Raw genomic sequence first — 20034 nt, forward strand, 5'->3', positions numbered from 1 at the left:
AAAAACACACACTCAAAATGAACTAGACGCGCCTGATATTCTTGGAATTCAGTGAAATAAAAAATACAACTGTGTTTATTTGACATAGAAACAAAGCAGGAATACTGGCTGTGAAATGGCTATGCTCAGAGGAACAGAAGCAGGTTTTTACTCAACGCAGAACACTAGGATATTAAGACCTTATTTTAACAAAGCTTGAGACTGCTTCTCAGATCTCTACAATACAACATACTACCATCTTACAATCCCACTGTAATCCCTTTCTTGAGATACTGCAAATCTGTACACCTCTAGAAGTGAAATATTTGTACTTTAATTTCCTTCTATACCTGGTAATAAATTGAGCCCCCAACTCTCTGTACCTAACTAACACTATTTGTATGCCTCTACAGTATAATTCAGTAATTCTCTGGTTATAACTCAGTAGGAGACTCCCAGGTCCTTCCCCAATCTGTACCCCTCTGTTTCTCATTAAAAGAGTCTGCCACCCTTCCTAAAGCACACCTCTGCACCTCCATGTACCATGCCTCCTCGCACATTTCTGCAGATTTAGAAACCTGTTGATTTAATCGATTTACTCATTTTAAAATTGAAGCAGCACAGCTGCAGAGATCATCTGAGGAGTTCAGGAGGGAGGATTTTTAATTCTTTAATTCACATCAATTCAATTGTTCAACATAAAACTGCAACCTCTCTACACCCGAGGGTGGAAGGACAGCTACACCACCCCACTGGGTGGTCTCTTTAATAATGCACCTTCGCACGGCTCGGTGCACTGCCTTTAGGGCTTCAGGATTACTGAGCTAGTGGAGAGGGGACTTTGGGTCTCATGTTGATTCTGGAGATGGGGTGGGACCGAGTGAGGCCCAAGTGACTGCGGGCAGAGGGAGGCGGGTCAGCTATTATTTCTAATCAACCCAGTAATGTTAAAACGAAAATCGGACCAGCGTTACCAACACACGTCGTCAGCATCTCTACATGCCTGACCTCCACTCAGACATTGAATTACACGATGCAGCTTCACAAGAAGAAAACTTCACTGACAAATCAGCAACCAATCCCAGGGGAATAGTCTTTTTTCCTTCTATGTAAAATATGCATTAACAAAATCAATAAATCACAGAATCACTGCAGTACCATTCTCTGTCATCAATTTTAGTATTTGCAAAAGCACATAAAACCTATATATAACCTTTTTTTATATATAAAATATAGGTATGCAGAAGCTCGCAATTTGGCCCTCACTGTCTCCCGCTATTAGAGAATTACTAACCAAGACATAACAATAAAATTCAAAGTTTTGCTTGCTTTCTCCTGGGATTGGAAAAGCTTTGTTGTTGATTTCAGTCAGGGCTCTCCCTGCATATAATCTGTTTGCAGTGAAGCACCGCTGGGTTTTTTTCGTCTTTTTCTTGAATATATAAACACGTCAGTGTATTTTAACCCTTTATCCCTTATCCCCCTCTGATCCTGCTGAGTGCACAACACAATGCAAACTGATCTGGCTTCAATACGAACAGTTGCCTTTTGGAATCTCACCCTTCACAACAGATCTGTTTTTACAAACACAACCAAGCATGTGGGAGACCATGAGTTGCATTGGTTTATAGCATCTCTCTAGGGCAGAACCCTTTTTGCTACAGCAGTTTCTACAGAGGATAAGGGTTAAAAGGTCATGCATTTAGGTTTTCAGACCCAACCTAACAAGGAGGGTGCCAAGCAAGGGAAAGGTTAGGCAGGTGGTGTGGAGTTAGAGTCTAGCAGGCAGGTCTGGCAGGGCGGAGCTTGGCGCTGGGCGGGGCAGGAGAACGGGCTCTACTCGTCACAGCCCAGGAGCTCCATCCGCAGGGTGATACGCTCATGCCAGGTCCAGGGGATGATCCGTACAAAGCGGGCAAAGAAGGGCGGCTCGAAGATGTTCTTCTTGTGGGAGTTGTTGTCGACGTTGCCTTGGAACACCTGGGAACAAAAAGGGCAAACAGAAGTCAGAGGTCAGGAGATAAAAGCCAACCAGAGAAGCCCTGGATCCTGAACAGGTTTTGAACGTCAACAAAATACAACACGTTTTACTATTTATACATGTATCTTACCGTTTTCTAGATACGGAAGAAACAAAGTACAAAAGACAGACAGAAAAAGTAAGTGTATCCCACAAGACCTTTTGAGTTTACTCACCTTGTCAGATTTGCTCTTGTCCTTGAGCACCGTCCAGGACTCCCCGTCATCGCTGTAGGCCACTTTGAACTCCGACACGTACTGGACATTCCCAAAGTCCTTCGCTCCCTGGGTGACGACACCCGTCACTTGTGTAGGGGCCTCGAGGTCAACCTGAGAGGGAGAGAAAGAAAGACGGCAGGAAAGAGCAAGTAAATAGAGCATAGAGGCTGTGTATTCCCTCGCTACAAACACAGCACTCACAGAGACTCGTCACAAGAGCCAATTCTAAACTGTGGTAATCAGAGACTGTGTTTTGCTAAAGTCTACCTCTTATTCACTCACACCGAACACTCACTGTATTATTCAGCGATGAGAAATATTCCATGCTTGACCTGAATGGAAGTTTTAATTAGCACCTGATGACAAAGTAGTAGAATGGCTCAGTTACACATTTTGAATTTACTAAACTGACCCAATACATCCAGAACCAACTTCCAGCATCTCCTGGTTCGTTATGCATACAACATCCCCCAAATTCCTCGGCTGTCCCATTACCCTTGTATACTAGAACTCTGGCAGCCAGCAAGCTGTTGTAATAACTGTTAACTTCTACCACTAGGCAGGGCAGTTACATCTGCGCTCCAGCTGTGGATTGGTATTCTCTGCAGCAACAGCCCAGGGTTTCTGCAACGTCATAAATAACGAGACCCGAAGGTCGAGTAATTTATAAACTGTCACAGAAACCTGAGATGGAAGTGTTTTCCTGTAACTCACTGAAGAGGCCCATCTACTATTTTTTTTTATAACACATGGATACCCTTGTGATGCTGACATTAAAGATGAGGTTCAGCAGTACAGTTTTTTTTTTTTTTTTTTTTTTTTTTTTTTTAAACGTAGTGTTTAAGTGCTGTACAGATGTTCTGTGTCATTATCTGTCATTGTTATCCGGATGATTGCCTTTACCTTGTATTAATTTCCCGTTCCTCTCCAATTTCTCTGAGATATGAATGTACTGAATAGAGAAGAGAGAGATATAGAGATCTCTCTCGCTCTCTTGTTCTCTCTCTCTCAATATACACAGATGTAACCACAGTGTTCTAACAATGAGAGCGTCAATTTTTAGGTTTTCTTTGTTATTGTGGAGTCGGGTTTAACTGTACGAATATTGAATAAGTAGCGGGGTAGGAGGTAGGAGGCCTATACTGTGCTACCTGCAGCCACTGGGAGCGGTCGCTGTGCAGCGCGGTCCAGGCGTTGGTCTTGCCCTGCTTGTCGAGCCGAGCGAAGTGCGGGTGCCAGGTGAAGGCGTCCATGTTCCAGGTGCGGAAGACGCTGGAAGCGGAAACCTGGCTGTCGGCGATCATGCGGGATTTCATTCCCAAGGGCTCAGAGCAACCTGCCGTGTTGAAATACACTGTGAACAAGACAGGAAGACAGCGTGACAGACACACATGGGCACTGGAAGCAGATAAACAAAAAACAACTAGCCAAGCACTGCGCACATGCAGTTTAGTGACCGACACAGCGAGTGGAGCGACGTGCAACAAGGCAGCTTGTACAGGGAAGCATGCTGCAGTGCTCTGTGGAGAACTACCCTTCCATATAAACCAGTATGGACCTGACAATAAATATTATTACATATACTGTAGACTGGAATATTGGATCATTGGTTAGTGATGAATTAGGGGCAGTTTGTGGGGTTTCCATCTGCAGTCAAACTATAGAGAGCTAGAACATTATTACAGTTCTCTCAAACTGTAGTTACAATGCAACTAATCCAAACTCTAAATACAGGCTTGCAGAAACCCACGTTCCCTTTCTGAACACTAATAACTGCTCAGGATTTAAACCCAGGTTCTCCAAGGAGGTGACAAGACTGAATTCACTAGGACCTGAACTCGGGTTGTTTTGCATCAGGCTCCCTGCAGCCGCCCTGCACTGTCCTTTGAGCTTGTATTTTTACCGTTGATCTCGCAGCCCACGAGCTCGAAGCGGAGGGTGCAGGCCTGGTGGCACACCACTGGGATGACGCGGATGTACTGCGCCACGATGGGGGGCTCAAACAGGTTGGTCTTCGTGCCGTCATTATCCACGTTCCCCACGAACACCTGGGAAAGGGAAAAGATCCGGGGTTAGTCTCCAGGGACCGCCTCACTGCACGAAAAGAACATTTCCACTGTCAATAACCAAGCCGCGCTACTCTCGTCCGGGGCAAACGTCACATTCCCCAGACGCGAGTGCATGGAAAGCCAACCACCTCACCATGTCTCTCCGCTGGCCCGCGGCCCGGTAGATGGTGAAAGTCTTCCCGTCGAAGCTCGATGCCACCTTGAAGGACTTGATGAACTCGGCAGTGCCCATGCGGCTGGCGCCCTGCGTGATGATCCCAGAGACACGCATCTTCTGCTGCAAGTTCACCTGGGACAAGAGATTACAGGAGAACAGGACACAGGGGTGAGCCATCAGTGTGTGTGTGTCTTGAACAAGTCTTCCTCAAGACATCCCTTATTTACAACAGTATTTTTGAAGTTTTAATAAAGCTTCCCCCCCCCCCCCCCCCAGTGTATACACTATGCATATACCATTGTTTACCCTGGTTTGACATGTTTAATATGCTTTACAATACCTCTCTGTCCTTTACAATGCTTTCACAGAGTAGCACAGCTTGGTATACATGTGCCAGCTGGGGAAGCTGGTTAAGATTGGCTATCTGCAGCCCTCACCTCTATCCAGGGGCTCTTGTCGTGGCTGGCGGAGGTCCAGGCGTTGACCATGCCTTTGTTGTTGAGCCGGGCCAGCTCGGGACCCCAGTACTGTAACCCCAGGAAGCCATAGTTCACCGAGGAGGCCTTGATCTGGGACTCTGCTATCCCACCACCCTCCATGCCCAGCATGGAAATACAGCCTGCAGAGGTGAGAGCGCATGAGCAAAACCAACAGAGAATCCAGACCAGGGCTCACAAGTAAATTACCCAGCTAAAAATACTGTGCTGAAATTTGACTGGGGCAATGGAGATCCGTGCCACTGATTCTTTAACCCATATTCCCAATTCACAGATCCACTGTTTATTTGATGTGGCTATAGACAGTGGAATTAGTATTTCAAATAAACTGCCATTGCCATTTGAGACCCCGTTCAGATTCAGTTCGTTTGCTTTGCTTACAGTTACCATTGTCGGATCGCGCCGAGCCAGACGTTAGACTATCATGTTTTAAACGGAGCACTGTGAACACTCACGTATTTGGCAGTGCACCCCCAAGAAGGGGGAGGGGCACTTGCAAGTATAGTCCCCGTCCATGTCCTGGCATGTGCCCCCATTCTTACAGGGCTGTGTGGCACACTCGTTCACATCTGGGGAAGAACAATAACACAAACATTAGCATTACTGACACGCATTAGAAACCCAAAGGTATGGCGTTTAGCAGATGTACTGAGTTTAGCAGCTGTACATTCCCATAGCCTGTAGGTTATTTTCCTGGAAAATGATACCTAAATTTGGCTTGCTTGTAAAGCTAATCAAATTAGCTGGTACCAGGCTCTCACCTTTCAATACTAAACACTGACAGTGCCAATGAAACAGCAAAGGGGCTTTGCTGTAGAAAGCTGCGCAGAATGCTAACGTTTCTTAAAATGGTCGACTTATCTTACAATGATACTGGATTCCAAGGTCACAAAAAAGTCTTTAGAATAACAATAATGTTAATTTTACAATAACTTTTGATTCTGCTAATGCTGAACGAATAAAAGCAGTTCCCTGGAAGGAGCTGCTTCTGCAAGCACCCCAGCCCCCTTCACCCTCCTCTCTGCAGCACACAGCCTCACTGCAGAGAGACCATGAGAGAGGGCACTTTATTGTGAATCCTGAAATTTAATTAAATCAAACTTTCATTCTTCGTCTTACCAGCTGCCTATAATCCCAGCAAAAATGCTTTAATCTGCTCTCACGTTATTTTCAAATAAAGCCCATCTCTTCAGCGTACCGTGTGACAGTCTGGAGACTTCGGAAAGCTGAGGGGACCCAATTAAAACAGAGCGACTGGGTATTTTACTAAACTGTTGTCTCTTCAGCTACTCCAATGGACAGCTTGGAAACAAACCCAATACAGTACCACTACTGTGGATCATTGTAGTTTAATTACCACAGAAACTAATCTGATTATTACTGCAGACATCACAGACACGCTGTGGCTGCATCGACAGTGATGTGCGACTAGCAGAACACACAATGGCAAATGTTATCTTGCTCTCTTGTGGTGCACAATCTGGTCTGTCGTTTATGCACGATTTATAAGCCAGTAAAGAATATAGCTGTGGTAATCCGTGCTGTTGGGTGGTCTAGGGTCAGCAATGTAACTAGTGGAAAAAGAGCAGTACGGCACCAAGCTGCAATAACTGTTTACAAGGCTGATGCACATACTGTTCAGGGAGAGCCTTTACCTCTCCACTATGAGAGCTATAGGAACAAGCGGTGCTCGTACTAACCCTGCTCTACAACCCATTAAATGCCACTGTCCTTTATGGAGCATTTTGAACTGGCATCTACTTGTTATTTGAATTCTCTAACTATGTTGCTAGGATAACTCACTTTCATGTTGTTAAAAGCATCTGAAGGGCTATATCTGCAGCTTTATGATGCCTCAAAAGAAAATAAGAAACTGAAGCTTAAACGTGATACAATTTTAGTGTTTTCTTCCCCGCAGTGATCATAAAGCTCCATTTTCTATGTGTTGAGCTTCATGGCCAGTGTGAAATTTCACTGCTCTGATTATGGGCATGTCTAACTTGACTCTCCTCAAAATAGGACGCAGCAGTGTGTAACCAAAAGGAAGGATTTATATTTATTTTTTGTTTTCTGTGAAGAAATTGATTCAGAATGTATTAAACGACAAATACAAATTGGAGTTGTTCATGTGCCATATCAATACATCTTCAATGTGCTTTCTTTAAAAGTGCGAAACCAAAACCCTTTTTATTTATTTCTTTTTTGCTTATGGGTAAAACCATATTGGGTTAAATCACTACTACCAATTAGTCTAAGGATTGAAGTCTAGCGATTCACAATAGCTGAACTGTAGTGGCTCTCCCTGCACCCTCCCCCAGCTCTGGCAGGTGCGTTCCCGAGTGTCACAGGTGCTGACAGGGGCCTGCTGAGAAAACACAGAGGCACAGAGGGGAGCCTGTGTCTGGGGAAGGGGGTGGACACGTGGCTCTGAGTAGGAAAGGTTTAAACAGCCAACCTTGCGATTCCAGCCCAGCTAGAGGGTAACTTGTGAAGAGAGTTATAATGGTGAGTCTGGGCACATTCCGTAACACAACTGCAGAATGTCACATAACTGAATTCACTCTGAGTTTCAATGTGCTATTAGGAGCAAAACCTGAATGAAGTGATACAGAACTGGGATTAAAAAAAGCCTTGTCATTACTTAAATAGTTTATTATAACAAATGATGTGTTACACACTAAAACAGGGAGTCCTGTCTGAGCAACGTAGAGTTCCAAGTTTACACACATTCATTGAGAGAGGTCATCGAGAGCTGTTTTTCAGACTGTTGCATTTGGGATTGCACATGATCTTTGTCTTGTTCAGTGAAGTTATTGAAGCACTAATGAAAGCTGCAGGTGTTCAATGTACCTGTGCAGCTGCGGCAGGTTTGACAGGGCTAGTGAAATCGTGACGATGCGCATCAGCCGCAATCGAGGTCCCTTGTTAAGATGTTAATCTTGCGAGAGCAGGATGCTGTCCAGGTGGCAAGAGCAACCCTCATTTCAAAGCTCAGATAAAACTGGAAGGCGGTAAGTAATCCTCTTAAGAGTCTGAGCAAGACTGGTAAAACAAGAGGCAACATCCTTCCCTTAGAATCCGAGCCTGGGTGCGCGTGGGCGTTTGTTTAGGGGTGTGTGTGTGTGTGTGTGTGTGTGTGTGTGTGTGTGTGAGAGGGTAGTGTTTATCTGAGTGTGTGTGTTAGGTAATCTAACAGTATAATTGCCTTTTTTGGCCAGCAGGTGGTTCCAAGCGGAAAGTAATTATCCCAGCAAAGACTTAAAAAATAAAATAAAATGATTGCACTTTCCATGATGTTGAGTAAGTGTCAACACAGGGTATTAAACGTACCTAAAACTGTCAATTTCTTGAAAAAGTATAACTATATATTTGACTTTTAAAAATATTTTCGATCATCATTCCTCACGTATTTGCCCCTTTTTTTATTGTATAAAAGTTTCCTCTCCTTGTCTGTTGTACCTCTGTCACTTCCTCACAACATGCCAGTGTCTTGGATCTCCCCCAGTCTGTTTATCTTTCATTATAAAGTCTGTGGTTTGTATCTGAGCGACTCTCGCACTAGCTGGCGGTGGACAGGCTGGCCAGCACGTACAGACAGGACGCCCCCAGGGGAGACAGTGGGTGCAATCAGGAGTCAGGCTGCGATGGGTGAGGTGTCTGTGAATGCTCAGTCAGGGACATCAGAGAGAAGCAGATAACATTCAAGATGCACTGCTCAGTAAAACACACGAGGGACGCTGGCTGCCACTGCAGAGGCTACTTTCCAAGGATGGACCTCTTGATCTTAAACTGATCCCATCCCTGGACAAGCAGTAAATGTGAATCATGTGGCTGCTACACTGTTATTTAAATAGGGATTATCAGATCAAAGGGTTCGTCTGATTGTACATTTCAGCTTAGTCATGATCGTCACTTAACCCTTGAGCATTGGAGTTTTATCGATCGATTTCTGCTACATGCTTAGGTAAATGCAATTTCACGGCTTTACTTAAAAAACCTATATAAGGTTTGTATTTAGATATTTATTTTTTACACAAATTTGGGCCTCACAGAATGCAGGACAGCAGTGCTGAGAGACTAGCTTTTCCTCTGGCTTGCCACAAAATAAAGCAGTACAGTGCTGCCTCCTCCTGGCACAAGCCTGTCAGTGCACCTAGTCCGTTACCAATCATAACACTCCCTCTACTACATACACCCACACGGAAACTCATGCACAAGACACTGTGTGCAAAAACCTACCCTTTCTTTACTAGTCATGTGCATGTCAATTACATTATACAAGGGTCATAGGCTCTACTTTGAAGATGAATACAGATGATTATCACTGATTGGACTGTGCCAGTTTAATTGTATTTCAATGTAAAGCACACACGACAGTAATACAATTATATACGGCTTAATACCACTTATGGTAATTATATATATATATATATATATATATATATATATATTTATATATATATATATATATATATATATATATATATATATATATATATATATACACACACACACACACACACACACACACACACACACACACACACACTATAAACCTGTATGGTTTATACTGTATATACAACACCTCTGGGGGCTCCCGAGTGGCGCATCCAGCAAAGGCGCTCCATGCGGATGCATCCTATAGTCTGGGGATCGCAGGTAGCGCTCAGATACAGAGTCTTGAAAACAAGAAGCAGCTGACATTTGGGTTTTCCTATTTAAAATGGATGCTGTACACAGTAGTGTATTAGAATCACAACCAGTGGTGGCTGAGGGACTGGGAGGCAGCGTGACCTAGTGGTTAGAGCTGAGGGACTGGGAGGCAGCGTGACCTAGTGGTTAGAGCTGAGGGACTGGGAGGTAGGGTAACAGCAGCATTTAAAACACAAGTCCAAGTGGGTCACTAGTGATTGAGCTGGTCAAATCAGTAAAGACATGCGTTAAGATAATTAACAATTGCAAAATTATTTTCTGTTGACCAGGAAGAGGCAGAAGCCCAGAAGCAATACTGGGGCATAGTCAGGGCCAGGGTAGCGGCACGGAGACTAATCAGCTTTAATGGGTTAGGAATAAAATAAGGACAACGGAATTGTTCCAGGGCCTCTCCACAGGTACAGTCTGAGGGAAGTCTACCAGGCACACTACCAGCTTCCTTTATTAGTTTGTGGTTTTAACATCTGATGAAAATGCACAATCGATGCTAATTTTATTACTACATAAAACCTTTTCTAGAGAACACATCATCAATAGGTGAAATTCACTGTGTGTCCATCACAGAAATGTGTTGCCCAAGTTTGTGCGAGGGGGGGGGGGGGGGGGGGGATGTCTTCTTGTAGCTACAGCATGTATACAGCCTTGTTTACCCAGTTCAGTAGCTCCTGACTGCTGAGATAAGCCTGGCCTCGGGTTCAACAAAGAAATCACTTTCTGCAAGGAGCTCTCTTTGACCCCACCAGACAAACAAGAGCCTTTGTGTTGGTTGAGAAGAGAGAAGATTCGACAGACACATGCTTTCTATTCAGCATTGTTCCTGCTCGATGACGTTCATCGCTTTCTAGCTATGCTCTTGTTATAATCTTGGCTTAAGAACAGCTTTCCGATCGGTAGCCCGAGTCCTGTTGGAAACGCCAACCGTTAAGTAAAAGCAGGTAGACAGGAACTCCAAACGGAGGTAGAGACATGAAATGAATAGATCTCCAACCTGCATGAACACTCCGGGTCTCTACATGGTCTTTGAATGGGCAGCATTGTCTTGAAATAGATCCAGCTTGTTTTGCTTTTGTTTAAAATGACACGCTGCATATGGTAATCTCAGCGGTGAGTCAGCCGTGAGCCACAGAGAGGGAGAATCAGAACAAGGCTGTCCTGGTCCTCATTAGACAGAGAGGGGGCGTCAGAAGTACTGCACCCCCGAAGGGGCCTCCTGCACCGCACTCCCTGGGATGTTTGTGTGCGATTGTCCAGGGCACACCCAAAGCACAGTGCAGCATTCTATTACTACTGCACAGCCCACAATCTAAACCTCCAGTTCCAAAACAGATTTTAACTTGGCACTCCGAATCCTCTCACTCTCACAGCATCTCTGTGTGCTAGGACTGCTCTCATTCTCGTGTTGTATTTTTTAGTTCAGTGGTTTCCTAATCCATGCTTCCATCTAGTACTGGCTAAATTCAAGGGTTCAGTTGTCTAATTTATTTCAGACTATAAAGCCTGTTTTCCAGCTCAAGTGAACCAAGCAAGTAGCTCAACTTGATTCAATAGTTCAATTAGTTTTCTTGAAAATTATGCTGTACGTCCGTCTTTTACAGCTCTTCACGTGTCACCTATCCCAGAACCTCTCTCTCCACTATGAGTCATCAACCGCAGAAATGGAGGAAACCACCTCCTCAGAATTTGGCCCCACTTCAGCCAGAATGATCTGTATTCAAAGACTGCCCTGCACTACAGGATATATCCACCAGGAGGCAACACCTCAAACATGCAACATGAAAAAAAAAATCTTCTCTTATTATTCTGACAAAGAAGTTGCTATACTTGCCCACTGTTTCGTGGGATGTGTTAAATTAAGATACTGGAGTGAAGGCACTACAGCTCGGAGACTGGAACGTTTCTGGTTTTATTTTAGGACCATTTGGAATGCGATAGTTCCCTGGCATTATTCAAGCCAGATCAGTCCACTGCCAGAGGCCAGTGCTCTCGACAGGATATTGGTTTGTGGTTTCAACACATCGTATCAAAATCTGATGAAACAGCACAAATGGCTGTCAATTGTATTTCTATATAACTCTTTGTAGAGGACAAAAGAGTACCAATAGGAAGAAAAAGGCATTTATGGGGGAAATCCACTGATTCGCTTCAGTGTTTTTTCTAGTTGCCTGCGAGGCTGTCCTTGTGGAATCTCTTCAGCACACAGGGATAGTGAAGGGAGTGACGGGCACTTACTGTTCTGGCAGTGCACCCCGTTGTAGCCCTCGGGACACTTGCAGATGTACTCGCCGAAGACGTCCCCGCGCCGCATCTTGCTGGTCACCTCGCAGGCCGCGTTGTTGTGGCATGGGTTCGGTTGGCACGGACCTGCAGAGAACCCAGAGAGGCTGGCGTCAGTGCCAGGGTCCTAGACTGACACAGCATTTTTCAAACAGACGCATTTAAAACAGGGTGTTACAGCACAACTACACACTTATTGATAATGCATTAAAACAGAAACTACAGGTGCATAAAATGATTTAAAGAAGTTCAAAATAGTATAGTGGCTGTGGACACCCCCCCCCCCCCCCCAGTCCCAGCATGCTGCGGTTGTTACCAGTCTCGGTGGTGTTGCATTGGTCTCCAGTGAAGCCCTCGGCACAGACACAGACGAAGGGGGTATTGTCCACCTCAGTCACGCACGTCCCTCCATTCAAACAATAGTTCACCTCGCAGAATCCTCCTGAAAAACAAGCAGAGAGGAGGTGAGACTGGGAAACCTGAGGAACTACAGCCTGGTGGGTCTGTCTGTCTGTAACCATCTATTCACAGCGGAGATCAAATACAGGCTGCTTCTGCTAATGGCTGGGGGGGCCTGACAATACCAGGGATGGAAACAAGATTCTCATTGCATAGTGGTTTGATCCATTCTTGGTTTTACTAGGAGTTTAATAAGACATACCTGAGTCAGTTACCTATACTAATAAAGCTAATTTTAAAACCTGGAATGGGTAAAACTAATATGCAATAGGAGTCTTATTTCCATCCTTGTAAAGCTATTGCTATAGCCCTACAAAAGGTACTGATGCCCTCCGACAGACTCAAAGGTAACACAGACATACACGCAGCGTGAAGTGACAGAAAGGTGCTGATGGGCTGTGTAAACGCAGGGACCCCAGTAGCTGTCTCTGTGAGCTGCTGTATGGTGGCCCCCATATTAAAGTCCTGTTGTTGGCCTACAGGTCATCCGAAGCTGTTCCAGCCTGCAGCCTGCTGACTCAGCAAACAGCGGACCCGGGGAAAGAGCTGAGCGGATACCGGAGGGTTTGATCAGGAGCAGGGATTGTTAGCAGGAAAATGAAACAACTGGTGCGCTCAAAGTGATGCATTTCCATGTGCACTCTGTAATAAATGTGAAAGAGAGACCAGCTCTACGGTTATTGGCACGACTAACAAAACAAAACTACACCTCTGTTTAGTATAAGAATTTTAATAACTAGCATTTTTCTGTATTCCAAATGAGCCTCATTTTCAAATCCTGTATCAGATAAAACCATGAGACATTTTAGACAGAAATTGGTTACAAAAGCATTAATAAACTTGAGACAAAATTTACAACGTCTGGAAGGTAGAGCAGACAGTTCAATTTCTGTTTCATCAAAGCGAAACAACTATTTAGAATAAATAACACCACTCTCTCCCATCCTGACCTTAGCACTGTCTCTCCTGTTTGAACTGAGTAGCTGGAAACTTAAACAATCTCTAAACTAGCCTTGGACTGTCGCAGCCCATCTCCTTATCTGCCAGCTCGGTTTACTTATCTTAGTTCTGGAACTGTTCCTTGTTATTATCAAAACACAGACAGGCTCCCGGATCCCAGGAAAAACACTGCTGTTCTTCTATTTAAACAAAACAATTAGTACATGTGCTGAACTTAATGTTGTACTGGTGAAAGGGATGCAAGGTGCTCCTGTATCCTGTCACTAGCACCCTTAATTGGAAGGTCAGCTTTGAATTGAAACTGGGATAAGGCCATCAATGCAGAAGACTCTTGGCGCGAAGGCGAGGTGTGGAAATATGTAAAGCAGTGGAGGTATTTGTTTCCTTGCTAATGGACAGGGAGTCTACAATGCAAGAACACATGGCTATTGAAGTCAGTTGAACCGCACTGGTTCCACTGGAATGACAAGGCGGGGCTTATTTAGGAAGGTGATGCTTTCTGCAATTGTTTCATAATTTCCTTTTAAACCATTTATTTGCACATTGCAGGTCACTTGCACAGGGCAATTTCTGAATGACTTGGTAAGAAAAGCAAAGTGGAAAATCCAGGCCACTATTACTGTACCATCATAAAGGGTTTAGAGGAAACTGTAATTTGCAGCTTTCCCTAAACAGGCCTGTCTCCAGATTACACCCAGTCTGCCTCATCCCACCCTATCAGCTTTCACTCAATTACTTTCCCCCTCAACCCCCCTCTCAAGGATTTTTTTTTTATATATTCTCATTTCTCTTTTCCTGAAAATAAAACCTCAGCAATATAATAATAAAAATGTATGCTACTTGATATCATCCAGCTGCATGATTTTTACTGACTCGATCCACTGAACCCCCACCTCCACACCAAGGACACAACTTAAATATAGAGGCTGTTCTTCCAGGAGAAGCAGCTTATCTTTAAAGCTGCCTGCAGGCAAGGAGCCATACACTTCAAGCCTGTATCCGAGGCATCTGAAAGTAAGAAAAAGAAACTGAAAGGTTTCTCTTTAGAACGGATTTATTTGGAAAGGGGGACATATTCAATGAAATGCATTTTTTTAAATTTGCTAAAACAAACTGCAGGGAAACCCCATGAGGGGGGGTGGCATGACCCATCTTGGGGCCAGAAGCTAACTGGTTAAAATCCTTTATCCTTTACCGTGGGAGAGAGAGAGACAGACACACACACACAGTCAGGAGACCACGTGATGAGTTCAGGGAGCTTTGCACTGGACCACACTGACCCTCTGATCAGATTACGTCTGATTGAAGAAAATAAAATACAAAGTGTTTCTGGCAGCCAGGTGAAACATGACAGTGGAATTCCACCACCCCCTCCCTTCCACCCAATTGCCGTTATAGCAACAAGCAAGCAGGCTTGAATATGACCTCCCCTTGAGAAGAACCATAGAAAGACAAAATACTATCTAATTTTAGAGATAAATATCTCCCTGTATAGTGATCAGCTGACTAGGTAGACCATTGCAAGCAGTACCTTTACCAGTATACAATTCCACTGTACAATGCAGCAACAAGGCACAGACTGCTGATCTGAAATGGCAATGCAGCCGGTAGAGTTCTCTATACACTGGTGTTATCTGCAGTTCTAGAGAAGTTCTAGCCACTGCCTGACTGTACACTGAAATGGATTGCTGACCCACACATAAGCTTTGCTGACAATGCTGTAGCTTGAGATAACCTTTTGTTGCATTCTTTCTTACAGAACACTGAAAACAAAAAAATGCTTTTCAAAAAAATCAGTGAAATGCATCTATATGTGCAAGAACAGGAACCCACTAGAGGCTCACTTCTTTTCACTGGGAGGGCTTCTTTATTTTTAGAGGAACAGGACATACCCTAACTGACCTCCACACCACCCCAGGGCAGCTGCTACTATTTAAATAGATCCAAGTTACATTATTTGTTAACAATGACCGAGGCATTAGATTCACGCCTCTTAAACATTCATTTGAGGGTGGGAGCGGATAGCAGCCCTATCAAATACATGTTGAAGCCGAGCACTGGAGGGGAAGTGGAGGAGTGAATGGATACGCTGCCTTTTTGCAGACAGGCATATAAAAAATATTTCATAAACAAACAGCCTCCCACCACAGCTGCAAATATAAAATATGAACAATCATGAAAAAGTAGATCACCATGAACTACATCGACCACATGGACAAACGAATGCAGGACGTACCTGCGCCCCAAATTCAATGAAAGCTGTGCTAAAGAATACCCTACGCCAGTTTCATGACAGTGGTATAAGCAGTCTTTACTGGTGTAGTGCCAACAGGTCTGCTACAGTACAATACCTTGTTCCAGTCAAGTTGTAAATGAGTTAATAAACTGACCCTTACCCATTTCAATTGACTGAATACAATGTGTGTTATGTAATGGCTCTGGAGGGCCAGAGTTGGGAGCTAACGTTGAAGTGGAGATCTGGGTTCTATTCTGAATTAACATCACATGTAAATGACATGATTGCCCTTCGTCACGCCATGGCACACGTAAAATGCCTGGAACTAAGACAGTCAGCTCTAAGGATTGGGTACAAGAGACTGTCGGCTAGATTTCAATAATCTTCAGGCAGAGTCCAAAGAACGCAGCTAAATTACTAGCCTCTAAAAATAATCTTGGGAAACGGTCTTAAACATTACTCAGAGCTGCATGTTTGTTTTACTGTATTAAAGAATTATACCGAAATTAGTCAGTTCCTAAAAATATTTGAGCTTTTGGATCAAATGGGCCACATACCGCCAAGATCATCCTAAGCTTACAGTGCCAGGAGCCAAGACAGAGAGGGTTCTTTTTCCTTCTTAAAAAAAAGCCTTTCAAACAATGACCTCATCCCAGACTGTTTCTGTTAAACAACAGCACTAAATCTTGCCTTGCTCATTCAAAAATAATTCAAGCAGTAGCTGTTCTCGTTTTGCTAACAAATATAAAATATTACAGACTTCCACATTTATATTGCAAGATAATCATTTTGCACTGCATTGACCCTATACAGTATGTGGTGGTCAGGCTTTGGCAAAGCCATACAAGAGGCAGAGGGGCAGTGATAGAGCAAGAGGCTGTTGAGAGGGGTAAAGTCTTGTATTACAGTAGGAAGCCCAACGACCAGAAGGACTACTGCCATACTATATCACTGGAAAAAAATCACATTAGTAATGAAGATGTTCCAGTGGCTATTACTGCAAATAACTGAGTGACCCTGATCCATGTGCTTATTGTGATGCATGGAAACCCTCACCCCAGACCCGTAAGACACACAGTAACCCAATCACTGCAGCTTGGCTCCCAAAAAAACAACTTCCAGGAAATCTGGGCCAGGCTAGCACCAGTAACCTCTGGTCAGTAGCCTTAATGGACCAATGAATTAATGCTGGGGGAAGGTTTTTGAAAGCACTGTGCACTTCTAAATCCACAAAGCATTGATGATGCACGCTCTCCACACTGTCTACCCAATGTGCTACGACTTCGTCCTTGGAAGGAGCCTCCAAGAGAGTGGTTTAGTCTTCATGTCCACCCACTCTTTGGCCTCTCTGGGTGAGAGTCGGACAACAGATATGAAACCAGGTGGCCATCTCACTGCTCAGCATTTTCTTTGCGCTGCTGTGGGAGCTTGTCTCACTTCAACAGGAGCATTAAGGAAGCATGTAGCTAACCTCAGTCCCTAAACTACTAACCCACCCCACCTAAAACAAACCTTGCAGGCTGATTCGACCCCGTCTAAGGATTGCAGTCATGATCCAGAGAAGGCTGTGGTCATCCCAAGCCTGCATGCTCCCCTGATCTGAGGTTTTCACATGAGAACTGAAAGATGCAAAATGCTGCCAAATGCAGATTTCAGTTCCTGCAGCTGGTCAGAAAAACACCCCACAAAAAAGACCATTTCCCTCTCCGAGCTCTAAAACCTGCTCAAAACACGTCAGACACAGATGCAGACACGTGCGGGTATAGACAAGCGATTAGATGCAGACGGTTCCTGCTGTCCAGTGTTAACTGGTTTTGTGGGTCTCTGAGTCTCTTAAATTTTGTTGGGATTTGTTGTCCAGCAAGACATAATGCCAGAGCATTTTGAATAACCGTATTAATAATGCATGAGTAATGTCTGTTTTTTTTTAATGATTTTCCGTAGGGGGAAAAATCTACTGTGGGCAGGGATGGATTACAGGATGCTGGCAATGGCACATGCCCAAGACTGAGCTTCCTGCTCAGGCTGGTACTGCAATACAGCCCACATGTGCTGTATATACTTCTTGCCACCCCTGCAGAAGGGCATCACAGAGATCCAGACCCTTCTGAATACAGGATACTGTCCCATTCATTATCATGCCATGGGGGCCACTCAGCAACCACACAGAGAAGTCAACAAAGAGAGATGTTACAATGAAAGTGCATGTTACCGCTGTGGCTACAGCAGCACTGCACACACACAAAAGCCCACTCATTCTAAAACATGTTCTTTAAGGTAGATTTATATTTACATATAAGTGCAGTATTTGAAACCATATTTGAGTCAAAGATACACATTTATAAATAGTCATAATTTTATATGGTGCGTTATTAATTTGATTTCAATCTGTCATAGCAGACCCAAATAACACAAGTAGTTTACTGAGCTCAGACATACGTATTTAATTCAGGGCTAAGCTTTTAATGTGAGCTACACTGTAACCAACAGAACGGTAACAGTGATGTCAGTAGGTTAAGTACACGATCATAAACGCAAATACAACTTTTAGCATTTATAGTCCACTAAAAGCAGTATGACGTCATTGTATGAAGTTGTTCAGAAAATAGTTACATTCGCAGTTAGTACTAATTATAATAATAATTATTAAAATAAATAATACGGTATGTTACAGGGAGTCGAGCGCGCACTGTTAAACCAGGATTAGAAAAGATTTCACAACAGACATGGAGTGTCAGAGTCTAAAAAAGCTTTCCGGATTCCTTAGCCTTTGAGTCATCACAGTGCACAGCTACAAACACACAAACACACAAACAAACCAACCAACAGAAAACGCAGACTTACCGCTTACAGCAGAAACAGCCCAGAAAGCGATACAGGCGGCTAGGAGTAGCAGGGGGTAAGAGAGGACCCTGTGGGCTTTCATATTTTGGTCTTGTTGATTCTCTCTCTTTTTTTGTTGTTGTTGTCTGTCTCGGTACACGCTGTATGTGCACGTCTAGCTGTGTTTACTTGATGGAAACTGATTTGTGTTTGGTCTCGGGTTGAGATGTGAAGAGAGAAGGAGGGAGGGAAGGAGGAGGGTGTCACATTAGCTGTGCATGCTGATTACCAGCAACACGTGTGTCTGAGCCTGTATCCAATTGAGACCCAGAAGATCATAAAAGCCGGCCTTTATAGAAATATAAGGTGCGTTCACATAGATCATTCTGCGCAGATTCTGTTTAGCCAATGACCTTCTAAGAATGATCTCGGTAAACGCATCCATTGGCTAAATTGGTCAGAGTCTGCACAGAATCTGCGCAGAATGATTTCCGTGAACGCACGGGTTATGTTTCCGTTGTCAGCAACCGCACCAGAGAGAGGGGGGTGGGCAGCTAGCTGCGCTTGCCAAGGTTTGGAAACTCTTGCTACCGTAAAGTTCAACTTGTAACGTTAACGTACTTATGATTTAGCCCTTTAAAGTTTGAGGAGTGAGAAAGACCAGCTCTGCCTGCTTGTTATTGCATAGCAATTGAAGCCATTCCAGGATTTACAAACTGTGGGATCACTGGTTCCCAATGTTTGATTAGGGTTATAGTAAAATGGGAGTAGTTTAAAGTCATTTCAGTGGGAGTTTGATTATTGTATTTTATTTATGTATTTATTTGACAGGGACAGCGTACCATTTTGAACATGTATGACATGTCATAAGATGTGTTGCACCCAGATTTAGCTATGAGCTCATTTTCATTGGCAGTCCCTGGGCAGGTGTAAAAATACTAGATGTACAATTAGTGATCACAGATTTGTTTTTGTTTTAACCATACCTTCAGCTTATCACTAAAATCTTTATAGCCATGAGTACCTTTAATGCTGTCTGGTAAAGAACTCCAGAAAACTCCATAAGAATAATATACAGAATTATCAAAACTTAGAACTTTTAGGCTTTGGTTATACACAGAGTAAATTGGCTGAATTGATTTCCGAGCTTGTGACCAAGTGGTTATACAGTATGAGAAGTGGGATAAAATCATAGAATGCAAGTATAATTTAACAGCATTAGTGGATAGATTATTTCTAATATACCTGCAATTTGACAGATTAAATCTCACAGTTTTAATCGCCTTTTTAATGCGTTTTTTGAATGTTAATTGTGAATCCATTATTATTCCTAACTATGTAAAATCTGAAACTATATGAATATTATCCCCTTTAATTAAAATATATATTTTTTAAAAAATGTGTTTGATAGAAAAACACATTCCCGCATTGTCCTTTAAATTCAATGTTAGGCAGGAGTAATTCAGCCAGCTGTCATGACATGTGTTAGAGTACAAGCAGTCTCTTGGCTAATTTTGGCAAAGACATACACAATTGTCTCATCAGCGTACATCTGGAGGTCAACTCCTGGACAAGCGACCGGTAGATCATTGATATACAGACTGAATAATAATGATCCTAATGCAGGAC

At 43.6% G+C, this 20034-nt stretch overlaps 1 protein-coding gene across 2 annotated transcripts; it reads right to left on the bottom strand.

The window, feature by feature from the left end:
* Window positions 1-47: 47 nt before the first annotated feature.
* LOC121299110 (EGF-like repeat and discoidin I-like domain-containing protein 3) lies at window positions 48-18720 on the bottom strand. 2 transcript variants are annotated; one of them, XM_041226654.1, is made up of 10 exons: window positions 18427-18720; window positions 12244-12369; window positions 11883-12014; window positions 5396-5509; window positions 4881-5062; window positions 4420-4575; window positions 4121-4265; window positions 3369-3571; window positions 2176-2328; window positions 48-1959 (listed from the first exon to the last, which is right to left on the bottom strand). In XM_041226654.1, exons 1-10 carry the CDS (start codon window positions 18506-18508, stop codon window positions 1816-1818), a joined length of 1437 nt encoding a protein of 478 aa, XP_041082588.1. In that variant the 5' UTR covers window positions 18509-18720; the 3' UTR covers window positions 48-1815. The 2 variants fall into 2 exon arrangements, with proteins under 2 accessions (XP_041082588.1, XP_041082589.1); XM_041226655.1 differs by having other exon boundaries at window positions 3369-3553; window positions 18427-18719.
* Between the last annotated feature and the right edge of the window lie 1314 nt (window positions 18721-20034).

This window comes from Polyodon spathula, chromosome 24, assembly GCF_017654505.1.
Source record: "Polyodon spathula isolate WHYD16114869_AA chromosome 24, ASM1765450v1, whole genome shotgun sequence".
NCBI classification, from domain to species: domain Eukaryota; kingdom Metazoa; phylum Chordata; class Actinopteri; order Acipenseriformes; family Polyodontidae; genus Polyodon; species Polyodon spathula.